The sequence below is a fragment of the Nicotiana tabacum genome, chromosome 20 (assembly GCF_000715075.1).
Source record: "Nicotiana tabacum cultivar K326 chromosome 20, ASM71507v2, whole genome shotgun sequence".
Lineage (NCBI taxonomy): Eukaryota > Viridiplantae > Streptophyta > Magnoliopsida > Solanales > Solanaceae > Nicotiana > Nicotiana tabacum.
Window position 1 is genome coordinate 14017203 of NC_134099.1, and position 20122 is coordinate 14037324.

The 20122-nt window shown below is 32.6% G+C and overlaps 2 protein-coding genes and 1 non-coding gene across 14 annotated transcripts; all 3 read right to left on the reverse strand.

Moving 5' to 3' along the window:
- Positions 1-229: 229 nt before the first annotated feature.
- Positions 230-302, reverse strand: TRNAV-UAC (transfer RNA valine (anticodon UAC)). Its single transcript has one exon. It is a non-coding gene; the product is annotated as a tRNA-Val (tRNA).
- A 9804-nt stretch (positions 303-10106) lies between these two features.
- LOC107807950 (uncharacterized) lies at positions 10107-12098 on the reverse strand. Its single transcript, XM_016632407.2, has 4 exons — positions 11887-12098; positions 11731-11795; positions 11517-11583; positions 10107-10571 (listed from the first exon to the last, which is right to left on the reverse strand). Exons 1-4 carry the CDS (start codon positions 11972-11974, stop codon positions 10411-10413), a joined length of 381 nt encoding a protein of 126 aa, XP_016487893.1. The 5' UTR covers positions 11975-12098; the 3' UTR covers positions 10107-10410.
- Positions 12099-14386: 2288 nt separating this feature from the next.
- On the reverse strand, positions 14387-19914 carry LOC107807951 (uncharacterized). 12 transcript variants are annotated; one of them, XM_075240518.1, is made up of 7 exons: positions 19706-19835; positions 19512-19586; positions 18703-18762; positions 17252-17301; positions 15671-16814; positions 15050-15567; positions 14387-14744 (listed from the first exon to the last, which is right to left on the reverse strand). In XM_075240518.1, exons 5-7 carry the CDS (start codon positions 16781-16783, stop codon positions 14636-14638), a joined length of 1740 nt encoding a protein of 579 aa, XP_075096619.1. In that variant the 5' UTR covers positions 16784-16814; positions 17252-17301; positions 18703-18762; positions 19512-19586; positions 19706-19835; the 3' UTR covers positions 14387-14635. The 12 variants fall into 12 exon arrangements, with proteins under 12 accessions (XP_075096619.1, XP_075096616.1, XP_075096618.1 ...); XM_075240515.1 differs by having other exon boundaries at positions 15671-16887; XM_075240517.1 differs by having other exon boundaries at positions 17252-17350.
- Between the last annotated feature and the right edge of the window lie 208 nt (positions 19915-20122).

Sequence of the window (20122 nt, forward strand, 5' to 3'; positions counted from 1 at the left end):
TTTTTGGTCTAATCTATGTATCAAAATATTAAAGAAAAATATATATTTTTAATTGCTCCCATAAATAATACTATAAAATATATGTTTTTTGGCTAGCGAATGTCATTAGCTTCAGCTAACTAATTTTGTATTTTGCCAAATATTAAACTGTAATATAGATTTTTTGGAAAATATTTGTTTAAACTAAAGTAGTTTTCGCATAAACCAGAAACAACAACAAAAATTGACTTGTTGCTGCCCAGGATCGAACTGGGGACCTTCAGTGTGTAAGACTGACGTGATAACCACTACACCACAGCAACTTGATGACAAAGCAAAGTGATTTGTGTATACTGATCTAAGAAATGTATTTATAAAATTAGATGCAACTTATCGGAACTGTCACCAAAACTAATACTTAATGTAGGGCTGTATTTTGTCCCGGGCCCGGGCCTTAGTGGGCCTAACGGGCCGGGCCTCGCGGTCCCGGGCTTCGTGGTCCCGGGCTCTGGCGGTCCCGGGCCTGGCGGTCCCGGTCTTCGTGGGCCTAATGGGTGGAACCGGCCCGTGACGGGCCTAAGCCCACATGGTCCTGTGCTTAACGGGCCGGGCTCGTGGGCTTCGCGGGCCTAGCGGGTTTTTTTTTTTTTTTTTAAAGACAATTTCTTGTAGTATCATGGCTATATTAATATGTAGTATATATGTATATCTAATTATTAAAGTGCTTGACGAAAAAGAAAATAACAAAACAATAGTAAAACACTAAATTGTCATGCATAAATATCACTTCTTGATATTATATTGTATCTTATGTATATATATTCTCTTATATATTTTCTTTTAGTATATATATTGTATCTTATGTATATATTGTAGCTTATAAATATATTTTCTTGTAGTATATATATTGTATATTATGTATATATTGTAGCATAATATATTTTCTTGTAGTATATTATATTGTATCTTATGTATATATATTCTCTTATATATTTTCTTGTAGTATATATATTGTATATTATGTATATATTGTAGCATAATATATTTTCTTGTAGTATATATATTGTATCTTATGTATATATATTCTCTTATATATTTTCTTGTAGTATATATATTGTATATTATGTATATATTGTAGCTTATAAATATATTTTCTTGTAGTATATATATTGTATATTATGTATATATTGTAGCATAATATATTTGCTTGTAGTATATTATATTGTATCTTATGTATATATATTCTCTTATATATTTGCTTGTAGTATATTATATTGTATCTTATGTATATATATTCTCTTATATATTTTCTTGTAGTATATATATTGTATCTTATGTATATATTGTAGCTTATAAATATATTTTCTTGTAGTATATATATTGTATATTATGTATATATTGTAGCATAATATATTTTCTTGTAGTATATTATATTGTATCTTATGTATATATATTCTCTTATATATTTTCTTGTAGTATATATATTGTATATTATGTATATATTGTAGCATAATATATTTTCTTGTAGTATATTATATTGTATCTTATGTATATATATTCTCTTATATATTTTCTTGTAGTATATATATTGTATCTTATGTATATATTGTATCTTATAAATATATTTTCTTGTAGTATATATATTGTATATTATGTATATATTGTAGCATATAAATAATTCTAAGTATAGACAAAGAAATATTGCGAAAAGAAGCTCATGGGTAGAAGCAATAAATTTTATTACCAAAAAATGACATATCTTTCTTAGTCATCCTTCCCCCAATGGAATGAGCACAACAAGGTACTAATACCACCATTAGAAGGAAAAAAACTAAGGAAGATGTGCCAAAATACAAGTTACATATTATTCTATGTATTATCTCTAACAAATCTCATAAATCCTTCAAGGTTCGGAGGAGGTTGCGTTGGTGGTGGTGGAAAAGAAGCTTGTTCATCACCACTTCCGGGCGAAGCCGAATCCTCCGTAAGTTCCGCTATCATTTCTTCATAAGCTTCATCTATCGCCGGTTGTGCTTCTGCAATTCCAAAGTTTCTTCTTTCCGAGCGGATCCAATCTCTAAACAATACTGATTTTTCCAAGCTATCCCTCATAGACGCTCTATGATCACCTATTTGCAGTCTTGCTTGACTGAAAGCGCTCTCTGATGCAACAGTTGAAGCTTGAATTGATAAAATATCCCGAGCCATCCTTGCAAGAACAGGAAAATGTTTTTCCCTTGCCTTCCACCATTCCAAAAGATCAAAAGAGCCGTCTGGATTCTCCTTTTCAAGTCCCTGAGACAAATAAACTTGAAGCTCATTTAGATGTGAAGTTTCATCATAATTTTCACCTTGAGACCCCCTGAACTCCGTCCAAGATTTAAGAGCTTTTAAGCCCGCAACTCTTTTAGAGGATTGTGAGCTAGACGAAGTAGGGGTTGGAATAGTTGGCCTAGCATGCTCTAAGGCAAGTTGATAAGCATTATAAACTGTTTGAGCGTTAATCTTAATTGAAGCTTTTGCATCTGCAAGTGTCGCAATTTCCTCATTTGAAAGATCTAAAGCCTTATAAATATTTGAATACCAAAAATGAGGACCTCCCAATTTCATTGTAGGATTTAGCATTGCAGCAAGACCATAAATAGGAGGGATAGGAAAAAAATATTTTTTAAACTTTTGTTTCATTTCATTTATAGCAAGTTCATAAATATCCCCACCCTCACTAAATTCAACAAACAAATCAGATAGTGCTGCAATATAAACTAAACAGTTTGAAATAGTAGGATAATATTGCCCAGAAAATGCATTTGTTGCAATTTGAAAATGTTCTAAAAAATCTAAAAGAATTTTAACATTAGTCCAATCTTGAGTGGTAAGCATTTCATCATCATCTTCACCACCTACCCGAGAATTAAACGTTGCATTAATTGGGTTTCTATATTCATATGCTACTACTAAACTTTCGTACATACAATTCCATCTAGTCGGGCAAGGTTTAGGAACCTTTCTTTCTCTAAGGCCATATTCATCACATTTTTTAAAATACTCTCTAAGTCTACTTCTACGGTTTGAATAAAAAGCCAATTAAGAGCCATTCTAACCTTTTCAATTTCTATGTTTAATATTCGCATACCATCACCGACAATTAAATGATAAATATGACAAATACATCTAACATGGAAAATATTAGTAAATGCAGGATTTAGTGTTGTTGTAAGCATGCCTATAGCACTGGTGTTACTAGAAGCATTATCCATTGAAATTGCCATTATTTTATCGCTAAAGCAAAAATATCTACAAATATCTGCAACAGTGTTAGCTATAAATTTACCTGTGTGACGCGAATTAATTATTCTATATGCAATTATGCGTTTTTGCATTATCCATTCTTCATCTATCCAATGACTTGTAACAGTTAGGTAATCACAATCATTACCACTTCTACCAATATCAGTAGTAATAGAAATCCGATTAGGTATATGAGTAAATAAATAACGCAAATATTGTTCATATTCATGTTTGAATTTATAAATATCACTCTTAACTGTTGCGCGAGGCCAACCTTTATAAGTAGGATTAAACACTCTTCTAATATAATGAACCCAATTAGGATTAGAAGCAAAAGTATAAGGTAAGCACATAACAGTAATCATCTTTGCTAATTCTTCACGATCTCTATTTGGATCGTAATATAAAATACCTCCAGTGACAGTGTTAATTCCTGGTTGAACTAGATTTGAACCTGTACTAGGGTTAATCGCAGAATCTACACTTGTCCCCTCTAGATGCGCTTTCATTTGAAAAAATCTAGCCTTATCTCTAGGGTGTGTTTTTATGTGCCTAGTCAAACTACCTGTGCCGCTACGGTCTCCTACATATTTATGCGACATTAATTTCCCACAAGTTTTACACTTAGCCTTATTTTTTTCTCTTACTTGAGTAAAAAAATTCCAAACTAATGATGTTTCTAAGCGTTTAGCAGGTTCTCTATTAAAAGTAGGAGTTTCTACAGGTGGGTCGACCGGTGCATCACTTGGGTTATTAAGAGGACTAGTAGGTGTATCATCTAAATCCGGTGCTTGAGTTTCATCATCATCCTCATTTTCCTCATTATTTTCTAAGATGGTTTCATTAGGATAAAGAGCATTCATAATTTCATCATCTAATCTATCACCTGGTGCAACATTATGATAAAATTCACTATCGGTAAATTGAAAACAAGGGTGATCACTATCAAGAATTACGGAAGGAGGAGGACGTCTAGGTTGGCGACTACTTTCAACTTGCTTATCTTTTCTAGGTCGGGGAGCCGGGGGAAGGGTAGTTGGTTGGCCACTACTTTCACCGGTTTTATCTTTTCCTTTACCAAACATTTTTTTCAAAGTAAATGCCATATTAATTATAATTATGCAAACTAAACCACACAAAAATATATTATAAAAACGTAAGAGTTGAAACGAGTTTACCGGATTGCCGAACAACTTCTTGAAAATTGAAAATCGTTGAACACTTGAAAACTTCAATTCAACAACTTCACAATTTTTCACGAAATTTCAACAATAAATTAAGTAATTGTAGTAGAGAGATTGAGAGAGATTGAGAGATATTGAGAGATATTGATGAATTGGTGAATAAAAATGAAAGAATGAGGGGGTATTTATAGTTGAGAAATGGGGAAAAGTGTAATTATATAAAGTTTGGGGTTAAAATAAAGTTTGGGGGCCAAATGGCCATTTTTTTAACTTAAAAAACGGTCATATTTTCAGCCCAAACGGCTAGATTTTAAATATGGCCGTTTGATTTTTTTTTTTTTTTTTTTTTTTTTTTTAAAATAGCCGTTGGGCCCGCCAGGCCCGCCAGGACCGGCCCAGGCCCGCCTGCCGGTCCCGGGCCAAACGGTCCCGGGCTCGTGGGCTCAACCATGGAGACCAGCCCGTGACGGGCTCAGAGGCCCACCAAGACCGGCCCACCCAGGACCGGCCCACCAGGCCCACCAGGCCCGTTAGGACCGCGGGCCCGGTCCGGTCCGGTTCAGGCCCGGCCCACCGAGCAGCATTAACTTAATGTAATTGTTTCTTAATAAAAGTCCCAAAATGGAATTAGATTATCACTAGAACCGAAACTGACCGTCCATGCTAATATTTGTTCATCTTCTGTTTCTTTAAAATCTAACCAGACGTAACTCAGCTCATCCAAAAAAAAAATATATATATATATATTATTATTATGTTGTTGTTATTATTAGAACTTAGTTCAAATATTTTAGGCAAAATATATAGTTTACCTATCAACTTTGCAGCGAAATTTCTGTTATACACTTCTTTTTCACGGGTAGTCTTTTACACACTCAACCTTTCAAAAGTGTGTCTAAGACACACCACTTTTGTGCTTGACCAATTTTTCAGATAACGTGAAATTCACGTCCTAACAAGATCGCGACACGTGTCATTGACTTTAAAAAGGAAAAAATAATAATAGAAATTAAAATTAAAATCCATCTTCTTCATCTTTCCATTGTCTATCTTAAGCACCATTATTGCTACCATCATGGTTGTTTGTGAGAAAGTTTCCAATAATACCAAAATTTAACTACACTATCGAAACAACTAGCCAAAAATAATCGAGCAACAAATTGAGTTCAATAACCCAATAATCAACAAGACCCAATTAAATTTTCAAACTTTTTTTGATACCCCAACAATAGTGGATTCTAGATTTTTTTCACCAAACCTTCAATACTAATGTTAAGGCTTTTAAATCTATCACAAATAAATAATTTTCACAATATTTGGACAATAAACCAACAAATTTCGCTCAATTTTAGATCTAAAATCGATATTTTCTTTCAAAAAATAGGATTTTTTACTGGTTTTACGCGCTTTTTTGTGTGTAAACACGCAAGTGCTATCTGGTCAAAAATAGTGTGTCTGAGACATACTTTTAAAAGGTTGAGTGTGTAAAAGGTTGAGTATGAAAGAAAGGTATGTAACAGGGATTTCGCTGCAAGGTTGATGAGTAAACTATGTATTTTGCCAATATTTTACGATTAAATATCAATATCAGCTAAGGGAATTCAAACATAAAAAAATAAAGATGCAAACAAGCTAAGCGGATTCAACAACTAATATATATACATTAAAAAAATTAACCTTATATATACAACTAGTAAATGATAGCTCGTGCTATGCACGGGCCCAATAAGCGTATACTAAATATTAAATTAGTTTTGGATTTTCATATAATAAATGGTCAGGTTTATTATTTACTTCTTTTAGTTGGTATACGTAAGGTATATTCTAATGATACATGATTATACATATAATATGAATGGATCATACATATGCAGTTTTTTTTATTTGTTAATAGTTCGTCTTCGAAGATAAAGTTAGTCTTAAATCAAACAAAAATAACTGAAAAGAAAAGAATATACTATAATTTTTTTGGTCCCAACTATTTCCTGAAAAATAAATTACAAAAGGAGCTTGCTTGATGTTCATATTGTGCTAATCGTTGTACTAAAGATTCATTTTTATAACATAAAAGATTTGTTACCATCTTAAATACAAAATTCATTTAGAGTGATTTTAATATATTTTCAAGATAAATATTTCTTTTATTCATAGCATAAAAGATTTGGCGACATCTTCAGGTAAGGAATTCATTTTGAAATTTTTGTCAAACTCTTATTAAGCTTTCTATTCCCATATTTTAGAGCTGGATTACAATTCTAATATAAAAAATTTCAATCCCCTTTCAAGTACAAGATATGTACTCTCCAAGAACAAGACTTAATCACATAAGTTTTTAAGTTAGAAGTACTTTTACTTTTACAAGTTTTATTGAATAATTCACTTTAACTATTTGGTTTTCCAATTGTCCTGCTAACAATGAACACAAGTTACTTAACAAGCATTTTCATTCCCAATGATTGAAAAGAAGAATGGTCATATACCGTTGCATTTATAGTTTTCATTTGTGAATTAGAGTTTGTTTGGATTGACTTATTTTAAGTACTTTTCAGTCAACATCGCTTTTAAGTTATTTTGTAGTGTTTGAATAAAGTAAAAAAAAAAATACTTTTAAGCACTTATTTTTAAGCTACAATCATAAAAATAAGCCAAAAGCTAAAATTCCTAACTTATGATTTATACTTAAAAGTCACTTAAAATAAGCTCATCCAAACATGCTCTTAATAGAATTTATTTGCACCTATTCTTCTTCTAGTGGTAAGTGACAATATAGTGATAGTATATAATCCTTTGTTCAATCCTTCTTCTATTATAGTACTTCCTCCGGTTCACAATAAGTGACCAATTTATTTTTTTATTTTGTTCCAAAATAAGTGTCCATTTATATAAATAAAAAATTCAATTTGTTTTTTCAAAATTACCCTTATGTATGTATCCCTAAAAAGTCATTTACTTCTCACATTTGAGAAGAGAAGAAAGTGCTACTATAATTATGGTGCAACATTTAATGAAGGGTACTTTAGTCACACTAACTATGATCGTCTAGAATTTAGTATTTCCTTAATGGTTGTGCCCAAAGCAAATTGGTAACTTATTATGGATCGGATGGAGTAATAATTAACACAATTTAGTTAGGACGCCCTTTTTTTTTTATATAGTAATTGAAGAGCTTGGTAAAATAGTCTCTTTATTTATTCTTTTTTCATAATAATGGATAGTGCTTGTTTTTCTTTGTTACTTTAGATTGACTCTATTAGTCTAACTAAAATTCTTTACTCAATTTTTTTTACTATTATTTTTGTAAGAATTTAGAGTTGAGTATGCTAAAGTTAGATCGATTATTATTTATAATGGTGAAAATAAAAGATTTAATTTTAATTTACAAAATGAGCTTAGTTTGTTTACCCAAAAAAAGGGCCTACTATTATTTATTTACTCAATAAGATTTTACAAACAAATATGCTAAAGTTGGAAAAAATTTGATTTACAATGAAGTAAAGAATGATCAAGTTTACAAAAATGAGGCTTTCTTTATATACTGTATAAAGTTCCTGTTGAAGAAGAAGCATTCAAAAGCGTGCCAAAAGAACACGTGAATTTGTGAGCATGTCACTTTCATGTGATATCAGCAGCATTATATCTTTTTGGGCAATTGAAAAAAGGTTGTATTCTTCATTGGATTTACAGAGATGTACAAGTGTATTTATCGTTAAAAAGTTCAAAAGTAGGGGCAAAATGAGACCTTAAAAAAGTACCGCAACTCAGACCAATTAACTGTATAAGGATGCCTTGGGATTTAGAGGAAATAATGCTGGTTTTATAGTCAACACATCAAAAGGTCAAGTAGTTGAAGCAGACGGTGCAATACAGCTGAGCAAGGAAAACCAATAATTCTAAAAATACCCCTATGCCAGGCAGGCATGTTAACCATGAGCTGCCTGGATATTCCCACTTATAGTATAGGAAATAGATATAATTTTCGGCAAAGGAGGTTCGGCTAAATCCCCTTCCGTTCATCTAGCTCCGCCCTTAGTGAATGATCCGATTTGATCAATTCAATCATGATGTTGATCGGGGAAAAAATCATATATATATATATATATATCAAGATATTAAAGATCAAAAGAAGAAGTTAATATGCAAATAAATTGTGTCATACTCGATTAATATTATTTCATAATTGGAAGCCCATCGATTAATCTATTAATACGCAAAATAAAGCTATTAAAAAGGACTAGAGGATCAGTTGGTTTTCCTCTATCACTCCAAACTTTTTGCCAACCAACGAACCATTCCAATTACCCCCCATCTATATCTGTCCTCTTCCTGGTCATATCTTACATTGACTGTTTATAGGTTACTATTATCTATTAGTAACCATTATTTTCTTTTTTCTGTCATTATTTAAAGTAAGAAACTTTTTTATCTTTTTTTTTTAGTTCTCTAAACACTTAGCAAATTAATTTCTTAATTGACATATACTTGTCTTGCTTTTATACTTTCTTGCTCAATCATATTAATTAAGTTTCTCCATGAGCTGAATACAATTAGTGTAGAACAATTTTGGAAGAAGAGTACAATCAAACCTAAGAGTCATCTTCTATAGCAGCACTGTTAGGTGTTTGTCCTGATTTTCTTATCATATTTGGTAATTTTTCTATCTCTAGAAGAAAAAAATAATATATTTATCATAGTTGGGTTTTCCTTCTTTTAGAAGAAAATTACTCCCTCTGTCTCATAGTATGTGTCGTGCTTACTAAAAATGTTTGTCTCAAATTATTTATCATTTTTGAAGTTCAAGACAAAATTGATTATATTTTTTCTTTTTTAACCTTAATAATCAATTGCATTTACATTTAGTAAAAATATGGATAATGTCATTGATAGAGATGACACATAAATTGAGAAAATATTTCATAAGGGTAAAGTAGTCAAAAACTATTCTTTCTTAAGGAGCGTGCACATGAGAATCATGAGACATATTATGAGACGGAGAAAGTATAAATTTTCTTTTTTGGAGGAAAATGTTTGGACTTCTACAAATTGAGGTAGCCATATGGGTTTGAGAGTCTTGTTTAAGGGGGAGAATTACGGGACAAGTGTTAGCCTATCGCTTGTGTTTGTCTCTTCGTGAGGTAGTTCTCTCAATATTTTGTACTCTCTTTTATATAGTGGATTGCTAATCTCTGTCTGTGAACGTAAGTCAATTGATCGAACCACGTTCAAGGTTTGTTTTATTATCTTCTTGACACCTGATTATTTTGATCCGAAAAAGCACTTCACTATAATAATCAATTTTTTTTTAAAATATTATGTTATAATATATGTTATTTACAACCGCACTTCAACAAAAGAGAGTGTTATAGGAAAATTTGATTGTATTAACTTTGCCTAGAAGCAAAGTTGCACCCATTTGCATCGGAAACTTAGAACTCGAAACTATCAAAAAAAAATTCCTTAAATTTTATAGTCGACATAGTTTGCATTTTTCAAGGATTAGTTAAACACATCCCTCATGGCCAGATACTTACATACATGCGCCTAATGTACGGAAAACTTGTCTTTCGAGGAAAACTAAAATTAAAATAATAACTTGTAATGTGTGAAACACCAAATCTCAAAATATTGGGGTTTGAGAAATTAAACTAATTTGACTGCTTTTATAAAATTGTACACTAATAAATAAACAAAATTTGTCCCCTTGGAACTAAGGTAGAGGTTTCTTGTTAGTAGCAAAAGTTAGGGTTTAATGTCGGCCATAAACAAAGGTACAACACGACATAATCCTCATATTCTTATAAACTCCTAATTACAACAAAACATACACTTCATTTTCCTAATTAGTCAAAATTGTATTCCCAACAACTATATTTTTCTACTAATATATATATTTTGGGAATCACTATATAATAATAGTAAACTAATCAAGTTAAAATAAAACCTAAATTAAGGATCTTGAGTTTCATGGGCGAATTGACTTGTTATGTATAGGACGTCGTCTTCTAACCCAATGATAATCCATTGTAAAGAAATCAGAAGTGTCTTTCCCTTCAACCCATTCTTGTCTTGTCCCTTTTCTTGCATGAACCATGATTGCAGCTTGATCTTGCTCATGTTCTTTACCTGGACAAGTCACAAACATGTCATTAGTTACTTTCTCCGGTCTCGTACAGTCAAACAATATCTATAACGACCTCATTTGTTTAAAAAAAATTTAAGTGTTGTAATAAAGTATTGTTATAGAAAACATATATTATAACATAATATGAAAACTTGGCCGTTATAGTTAAGTGTTGTTATAGAGGATGGTTATTACACAGATGTCTGACTGTATTAATAGTTTTGACAAACTAATGAATTTGTTTCAAAACATTTGACGATTTGGAAAATAATAAGAGATTATTTAATAAGTATGTTTTTTTTTCAAATATGTTTTTACTCTAGTTAGTGTAGTGTTAATTAAGTTAGATGTTTAAAGAGAGAAAATTATATATACACTTTTATGATTAAGACTATTATAAATGTCTTTCTTAAGAAACGTAAAGAAACATTTAAGAAAAGATAATATGAACTAGAGGAAGTATTTTAACTAAATTTGTTAGTCAAAAAGTGGACAAATCGTCGAACTAGTTAAACTGCGAAGTTAAAAAGTAGACAATTCGAAACATAAATTGCGTACTTTAAGATTCTGCACCATATAATATTAAAATAAGTAAAAAAGACTACGCATGAAATTATGGAATATCAGCATATCAATGGAAAGCTTAGTTAGTTAGTCAAAGTACAGGATCTTTCAAAAATTGAACTTTTAGTCTTTTAGGCCATATTATTAAAAAAAATGATGAAGCTAGTCCTGTACTTTTCAGTTTTAACGGAAGAAACTTGTATTTATCTCTTAGATAGGAACATATATACGTCATGCATGAAACCCTGTTAATGTTAATGTTACCATACAAGACTAAATTGATACTATATGTATAAACACAAGCACAAACATATATTCTGCATGTTTGCAACACATAATTAATCATATAGCGAAACAAAAAAATAAATAAATAGGTGCATTACCTGGTAATGAAACTTGGTTTGCAGTGTTGAATGGGACCAAATGCTTTTGATCTCCCTTACTTTTCACCTGATTCATACAAAAAACAACATGTCATTTACATGAAAAAGCACAACCATATACTGAAAAATATTAAAAGAAAAAAAGAGGGAATCCTAGCTTATTCTCAAGAATAGAAAGGAAAATAGAAAAACCAAAACTAAATTAAATCATTACATTTGGCTGTTCATTGAGCTTCATCTTCCTAGAACTTGAAGAGAGAGTCATCTTCATTTCGTGATCTGCCAAAAATTACAATAAAATGAAGTTAGCATGAAATATGACTGGAAAAAAAAAAGAAGACTAAGGGATAGAAAGAAAATGATGAAATACCTAACAGTGGAGCAGCAGATGAAAATGAAGATAACGTGAATAATGAGAAACAAATGAGTAGAGTAGAGATGATTCTGATGATTTCCATTCTTATAGTTAATTTGTTAACTGGCTAATAATGAAAGTGTCATTCTTTTGGACATTAAACTTGCAATTTATAGCAGTCAAAGAAGTAAGGTAAAAGGCTAAAGGCCACAGAGTCCAATGAAAAGAAGAGAGAAAGAAAACATACACAAAGCACAAAACTCATAGTTCCAAAAAATAGAGTAGGTGTAAAAATACATATTTTTTGAGTTTTTGCCTTTTTAGGAACCTTCACACCATTTGGGTTGATTTTGTGTTACCTAACATCCTACCCTTGTAGGACCATTCATCCGTGAGGTTATGTATGCTGACAAAATTGTTACATTTCTTCACGTATGTCTGTCTTAGCAAATTCGATGTGATAATTTAATTTAATTTTCTTTATAATTGTGCTGTCTGAGCCGGCTTACACGTACCTCGACTAACTAGTTCTATAGAGTATCTGCTATCTCTCACCAACAAAGTTATAGATAATTATGTTGACTATAGTTTGGATAGATGAAAGGAATCGCCTAGTGTTTTTTTCTCCGGTGAAATTTAAACCTAAGAATTCATAATAATTTAAGTTATGTTTTGAAAGAAAAAGAAGTTCATGACTTGCATTATATTGTCCTCTATTCGTTTTCTTCTTTCATCTTTGGTTTCTCTCAAATGTTTCTTTTGTTTTGGGTACATTGTAAGATTTCAAGAAAAACCAGGGTTGGATGTAGTTTCATCAAGATATAACTCCTTTCAAGAAGCTTAGCATCAATATCATGTATTTCATCCAAATAAAAAATAAAATAATTTCACATTTTATCCCAAGGTTATTATCTTTTATCTCTGATATCAACGACCAGCTATGTTCATTTATAAGTAGCTCATTACAATAATTAGCCAATTCATGAAATATTATTAATATTAGCCAAATATTACTAATATTAGCCAATTAACTATTTGTAGCAAAATTAGGTCAATTTTTTTTTGAGTGGGTGTTATTAGAATAGATTGGATACATCTTAAAGAGTTCGAATCTCAGTTTTGGGATGATTTGGTGAAGTTTTGAGGTGGTTTGAATTGAAAATTCGAAGTAAAACTCGAACATGAAAAAATGATATGTGTATCACACTGTGTATCATTTGTATATGTATCATATTTGTATCAATTATGTATCACATGTATTTTCATGTATACTTGTGTGTGAGATACATGCATGATACATGTGTCGCAGAAGAACTTTTTTGAACTCGATTTAATTACGAATTTTGATACAAAATCAATCCAAATCACCTCCAATCTTCATCAAATTTTGTATATTGACTTATCTATATATTTTCAATGAATTTCAACTATACACATTGAAAAAAGTTCCTTTTTTGCTTAGACTTTTGGAATATTATATTTTTTTTGTATTTCATTACCTTATTTGGTACCTCATTCATGAAATTTCCTTTCCATCTTGCATCTAATGTTGCTAATCATGCTTAAAAATATGGAGAGAGATTTTTGCATGTGATTCTTTGAGATAAAAACCCTTATTTATTTAGTTTTTCAATTTTTATATGTGCTTGACTAGTTTTGGTAAGCTTATGACTAATGGCTAGAGGTTGGTAAGTTGAAACTTATATGGGACATTTGTGTAAGTTTCCCTACTTTCTTCTCCATACAATTTGCGGGGATTAAATAAAGCCTAGTTGGAAGTCATTAGGCCACCGAAATCAATTGAATTATGAACTCTAAAATCAGTAAATTGTTCTTCCGTATAATTGTGTATAATTAATGTATAATATATATATATATATATATATATATGACTAGAAAAAGTAAACAGTGAATATAATCGGCTATTTGTGTAAAGACCCCAATGGATATTCAGAGATAATTTTTAGTGCTCAACACAATGGGCCTTGACCAAAAGAGTCCAAGGACAGAAATTTCCTAGCCAAGGCCTTGCTCCATCAGGCATTCCTACAACAGGTGGCTCTGTTCCCTCAATAAATGAGAAGCCCACATTTGTAAAGAATTACATGTCCAAAATTGCAAAGAACAAGAATCAGTGGCAGTAACAAGAGAAAAGAAGGGACCTCTTTTTCTTTCGGTTTAACCATCCAGTATCCGATTCTACTAAAAAGGGCAGTCCGGTGCACTAAGTGGTCGTTATGCGCGGGGACCGGGAAAGGGTTGGACCACAAGAATCTATTGTACGCAGCCTTATCCTGCATTTTCTGCAAGAAGCTGTTTCCACGGCTTGAACTCGTGACCTCCTAGTCACATGACAACAACTTTATCAGTTACACCAAAGCTCCCCTTCAGTATCCGATTCTACTGGCCCAACTAATTCACATTCGCGCCTAGTAAGTCCACTAACAACAAATATGGTAATAACTGACAATAGCTAACCCAATCTGCAACAATATACATACTAAGAACTCTCAAGTGAACAGTAGATGAGTATATGATAGATTGTATAAGGAAAACAAAGATGCAAGAAAAGTTTTTACATCTGCAGCCTCCATGTTTAATAAAACAAACTCTAAAGCCATGTAAAACCTACCAAGAATAGCATGCCACCCCCTAAGAGAATATCAACATGTATACTTACAGTGCTCAAAATGTTCAAGATTTAAGCTTTTGTATATTTTGCATTAAGATCCTTATAAATAGAATAAATAAAATAAAAAAGAATTTAGAATCTACAACACAGAAGACCCTGCCTCCAACCCTTTTGTTTCCGTAAACGCCTCCTTTCTGCCTTTGCCATTCTTATTGGACTGCTATTCCATTCATTTTGTAAGCTGCAAAAAGAAAAGGAAAATGTTAATCACAAGTTACTAATCAGGATTAAATGGAAATGAAAAGGAAACTTAAGTAGAAATGACACCAGGTAGCCACTCTAAAGGGCTGCTATTAGGAATTAGTCGGTGCGTCCTGAATTTCAATTTTTCAGGACAAAAATGTTCTGAGTTGTCCTGAAGTTAAGACTTTTAGTTTAACTTTTCAGGATAAAATAAGTAATGGCTAATCTCTGAATAGCATCCCTGAGAATGACTATCTGTGCACTTGCCAGAAACTTAAAGCATGAGAAGTAGCAAAGCATTACACTGGGAAGGCAAAGGATCTGGCACTGGTTGTGCTGGCATCTGATCGAAGAGAGATGCTCCCAGAATACGCTATAGGCCCCGAGTAAGTAATAGAACCTGATGCAGGAATTACAGAAAAACTTGCCTCTCCATCAGCAAAATGACCTTGGTCACCTGGTGGAAAGTTATCAGAGAGTTTATCTTCAAGATTAGCCACATTTTGGGATTTTTGGTGAAGATTGTCAGCAGTATTGTCCACAATGTTATGAGCTTGACTAGCAGCTGAAAGACCATCAGAATTACCATCCTTGTGAACGGCGATGACCTTTGACATGAGAGAATCTTCAGGCAAATTTTCAACACCTTTTTCCTTGCTTTTGTTGGAGTCTGGCTTGGTCGAGTTGAAGTCGAAAATACTAGCTCCAGTTTCCTTCTTGCTATTGTGAAGTACGTTGGAAGCTGGACCACTCTTGTTTGTCTCATCAGCTGCAGAGACCACTGCAGTCTGGCTTTTCAAAGTTGCTTGCTCAGAAGGCATCTGCAGTTCAAGAAACTAAATCCTCAACAAATTGTCAACCAAAAGAATGTGTCCATATACGCCTATACTAATAGGCCGATCTGTAAATATAATAGCAACATACCTGATCAGGTTGCAGAGCAGAATGATCACCATCAGAGTTAGATTTTTGAGAATTATTAACTTTGGACTCCTCCAAACGAACCACGTTATTAGGAGATGATGCCTTTTCTGATGCATTAGTAGCTTTTCCATTTGCAGTACATTTTGAGCCAAAAATCATCATCAGATCCTCAAAATAAGAATCCTTATCAGCATTTTTGTTGGCATTATCTTCTGCGGAGGGATTGAAACCATTTGGAACGAGTGCTCCAGTAGCCTCTTGTTCTATATCACGAGTCATAGCATCCTTCTTGGAGTCTTCGACAGATGAAACTTTCGACACAGATGAAGTGAGCGACCCCTCATCGACACTTTCCCTTGTGTTGCTCTGCTGGTCTTCATCAGCACCAACAGAAACGGACGTGCTAGGTTGATCATCTTTCCAGCTTTCAATTAGAACTTTATCGACTGCAGGTACGCCTTCATCCATGCATATATCTTTAACAATGTTAAAATTACTCTCTCTGTAGCAAACTGTCAATTCAGGCAGATCATGATCGGTGACGCCTTTATCGCTATATAAATTTGTGTTATTCTCAAACAACTCTGAGTGAGAGGTAAAAGGCGAATCAGATTTTATGGTTTTATTTTCTTTGTGATCAAGGAAATCAACAATCATGGAGCACTCGTATTCTGGAATATTCCATGGCTGATCTCGATCTTTTGTATCACATTCAAATGGATTTCCACCCCTCTTGGTATTGATGATATGCGACAAGCTTCCATTTTGATCATCCGTCATACTTGCAGCATCAATTTCATTTGTGTTACTTAAGGGAAAGTCACAGGCAAAAGGATTTCCACCTCTCTTGTCAGCGATTACTTTGGACATGTCTACATTTTGATCGTCCCTCACACTAGAAGCTTTAATTTCATTGTTGTTATCAAAAAATATAGAATCATCAAGTTCAGGAACTTTCCAGAATTCATTTCCATCTTCTCTGTCACGAGCCAAAGGGTCTTTGCTATTGTCATGGACATTTGTATTCGCAAAGTTTTTTGTTGGAAAACCTAAAGAATCTTCCTCCTTGTAACCATTTGAATGACTTAATATCCCATTCTGACTTCCCTTCATGTTAGGCTTCTCTTCAGCTGTGTCAAGGACGCTGTTGTTGCATTCAAATGTTTTAGAATCATGCACAGAGACTAGGTTTGAATCACAAAACAGAGGATGGTTATCTGCAGTCGAATTTAACTTCTCAATGCAGGGATCAAGATTTGTAGGAATAATACATTAAAAACTATCAAAAAAACTCCCAAAGTAAATATATCTTAGAAATAAAGGAGTACTATAAGAAAACATTGACATTTCAACATTTATCAAGTGAATTTTTATTACTTGAAACTAAAATAGGAAAACAAAAACGTCGGTTGAGCACTATGTTACAATGATTCTTCAATTTCCTTAGCATACCCATGTTAATCAGGTTTGATACGAGTACTTTCGTGTTTTTTTTTTAACTTTGTACTTATTTTCAAAACACCCTAAAAATTGCCAAAAAACTGCAGTGCACAAAGAAGAAACAGGAGCTCGAGTACACACCAGATTTCATGGTTTGCATCAGCTGGTAGAGTCTGGAGAATTCTCAAAAGCTGTGAAGCAAACATCAAAGTAGCCAGGAAGAAACACAGACTCAGAAACCTGTGTCAATATAAATTTCAAGAATATATATATAAGAACATTGGTTTAAATCTCCTGCAATCTCCACTCAGACTTTAGCACATGCCCAGCATAATTTTGAAGAAAATGCTAGAGTATTTACTGCTTAACAGCCCAAATGACACTAATAATACTGAAAATAGTGGCCAAGAATGCCACATGAAGCAAACTTGGGCTCAACAGGTTAGAGATACCACTACGGCAGAGTATTCCACGTCCACGTAGGGTCCGGCAAAGGGTCACACCCAAAGAGTGCGGGTTTGAGATACCACTATCTAATATAAATCAACCTTTAAAGTTTAATGATCCGTTTAGTGGTGGATCTACTAGACACAGCGAGTTCAACAGACTGTATATGTGTGTGAGAAGAAAAAAAAATTGGCACATATATAAAGAGTAGAACCTCACTGACTATAAATCCTGAATTGCTTACAGTGAATTGATGAATAATTAAACACAACTAGAAGAAAGTTCAAAATAACTAAAATTCAATTCAAGCGAATAGTTCAACCTCATGGCCAGAAAACAGGTAAGGCTCAGACTTGTATGCCACTCATAAGTTAATAGTCTCTTCAACATAGGATTCCCACTTTTTTGCAGAAACTCAAAGAAACCAAAAGGTGCTAAATCATCTCAATCATAAGATGCCCATAATTTAAAATAAAACAAAGTGAAATCAGGACCTCATCTTTATTTTATCTTTTTGTGACTTTCTTTCATTTAATTTTTTTTCTGTCAATAAATAGTGAATTTGAAGGAGAGTCTTGGCATAACTAGTAAATTGTTGCCATGTGACCAGGAGCTCACGGGCGTGGAAACAACCACTTGGAGAAATGCTAAGGCTGCGTACAATAGACCCTGGTGGTCCGGCCCCTCCCCAGACCCCGTGTATACCGAGATACACGAGAGCTTAGTACACCGGACTGCCCTTAAATAAAAAGTGAATTTATGTTTCAATGGCAAAAACCACAAGGAATCTTAACTTTGTCCAATTTTGAAAAGGACAAGAAATGGTCACCCTTTTGAAAAATTTGTCCAAAGCTCAAATGAGTTCATATTTAAAGATCAATCACCACCATCCTTTTTGTTATTTAGCTAAATTACCTAATCATTTCTAACTAGATCTGTATTCTAATTCTTTAATTCCAAAATCTCTTCATAAAAAGTTAACCAAAAAAATTTAAAAAGAAAAAGATTTCCTCAGAATGATACATTCTGACAGGTTGTCATTGGATCCCAAGAAAATTCACAATCTCATAAACCATATAAAAATAATTACTTTTAAATTATTTAATCAAATGATTATTAATCAAATGATTAGCATATAACTTTACCTGGCTAAAAGTGGATCAAAAGAATTTTCCTCTTTATCCCTTTAGTACAAAGTTCTTCTTCTGCAAAACATAAAAAACACCAAATTTCATCACATTAAATACATAAATAGAACCTCACTACTTTAAAAAAAACATGAAATACGAGAAAAAAATCCAATCTTTGCCATGAAAATTGAAAACCCAACTGAAGAATCAAAGTAAATATGAACCAAAGATGTGACACACATAAAAGTGGCAAATTTCATCAAATTAAAGAGATAAATACTAACCTTAGTACTTCAAAAAGAATCTTAAAAAAGAATGAAATACGAGTAAAAATCAAATCTTTGCTAAAAAAATTGAAAACCCAACTGCAGAATCAAACTAAATAAGCAGATCAATCTAAAGATTTTAACAACAATCCTAATACACAACAAATTCGAAAAATTAAAATAGAAAAAAAAACACACCTTAATTTGTCTTGTTATGAAGAAGAAGAAGAAGAAGAATAGAGATGAGATGGAAGTCGGACAGTTAATATACACTCAGGTTATAAAACGACAAAAGATCATGCCGTTTTATTTTGCTTCTTTGAAGAAATATAGAAAGAGAGAAACCGTATGTGAAGTTAGAAAACGCAATGGATGTGAAAGAAGAATAGAGAGAGTGGGAAGCCAGCAAATATTAACACAGGCTGTGTTACACAGCTCCCCAAGTTTACATAAAAGGTCAACTCTTTCTCTATATGTATATGTATATGTATATGTATACAGAAACATATATATCTGAAAAAATACAGTGTGCAATTAATGTAAGGATACTTATCTTACATGATGGTGTACGTGAAAAAGAGAGAACAGTTGGTGGTGGTCATAACTCATAAAGGTGCAACCCACGAAGAGGAGCTTATAAAAAGACATTAATTATTGTTGTACACTCAATACATAAAGGGGGAAAAAGAGAAAGAAAAACAAAAATAAAAGAATAAGTATATATTTATATTCGAAAAGGGCGGCAGAGTTACCGGAAAAACAGATCAGCCGATTCAATACTCCGGGGACAGAGCAGTATTAAATCAAAGGGATTAGATCCATAACTAATACTGTCGTAATAAAGACTGCAATCTAAAAAAGAAACTGTAATGGAGAGAGGGGTGGGGGTGGGGGTGGGGGTCTGACAATGGAATCTTGGAGAAGATCAGAAGAATGGAAGAGCTGACTCTGTTTTATTTTTATGGAGAGAAAAAGGACAAGAGATGGTCAAAAAGGTTGGTGAATTGGATTGGAGCTGTTTGGTTGTGATTTCTCACATTTTTGTTTCTTTTCCCTTATATTTTCATTAAAAATATAATATTTGGTGGGCTGCATAAAAATTAAAAAGTATTTCTGTATAGGATTTTCGTGTAACTATTTTTTCTTTTTGAATTTATCCCAAAATAATA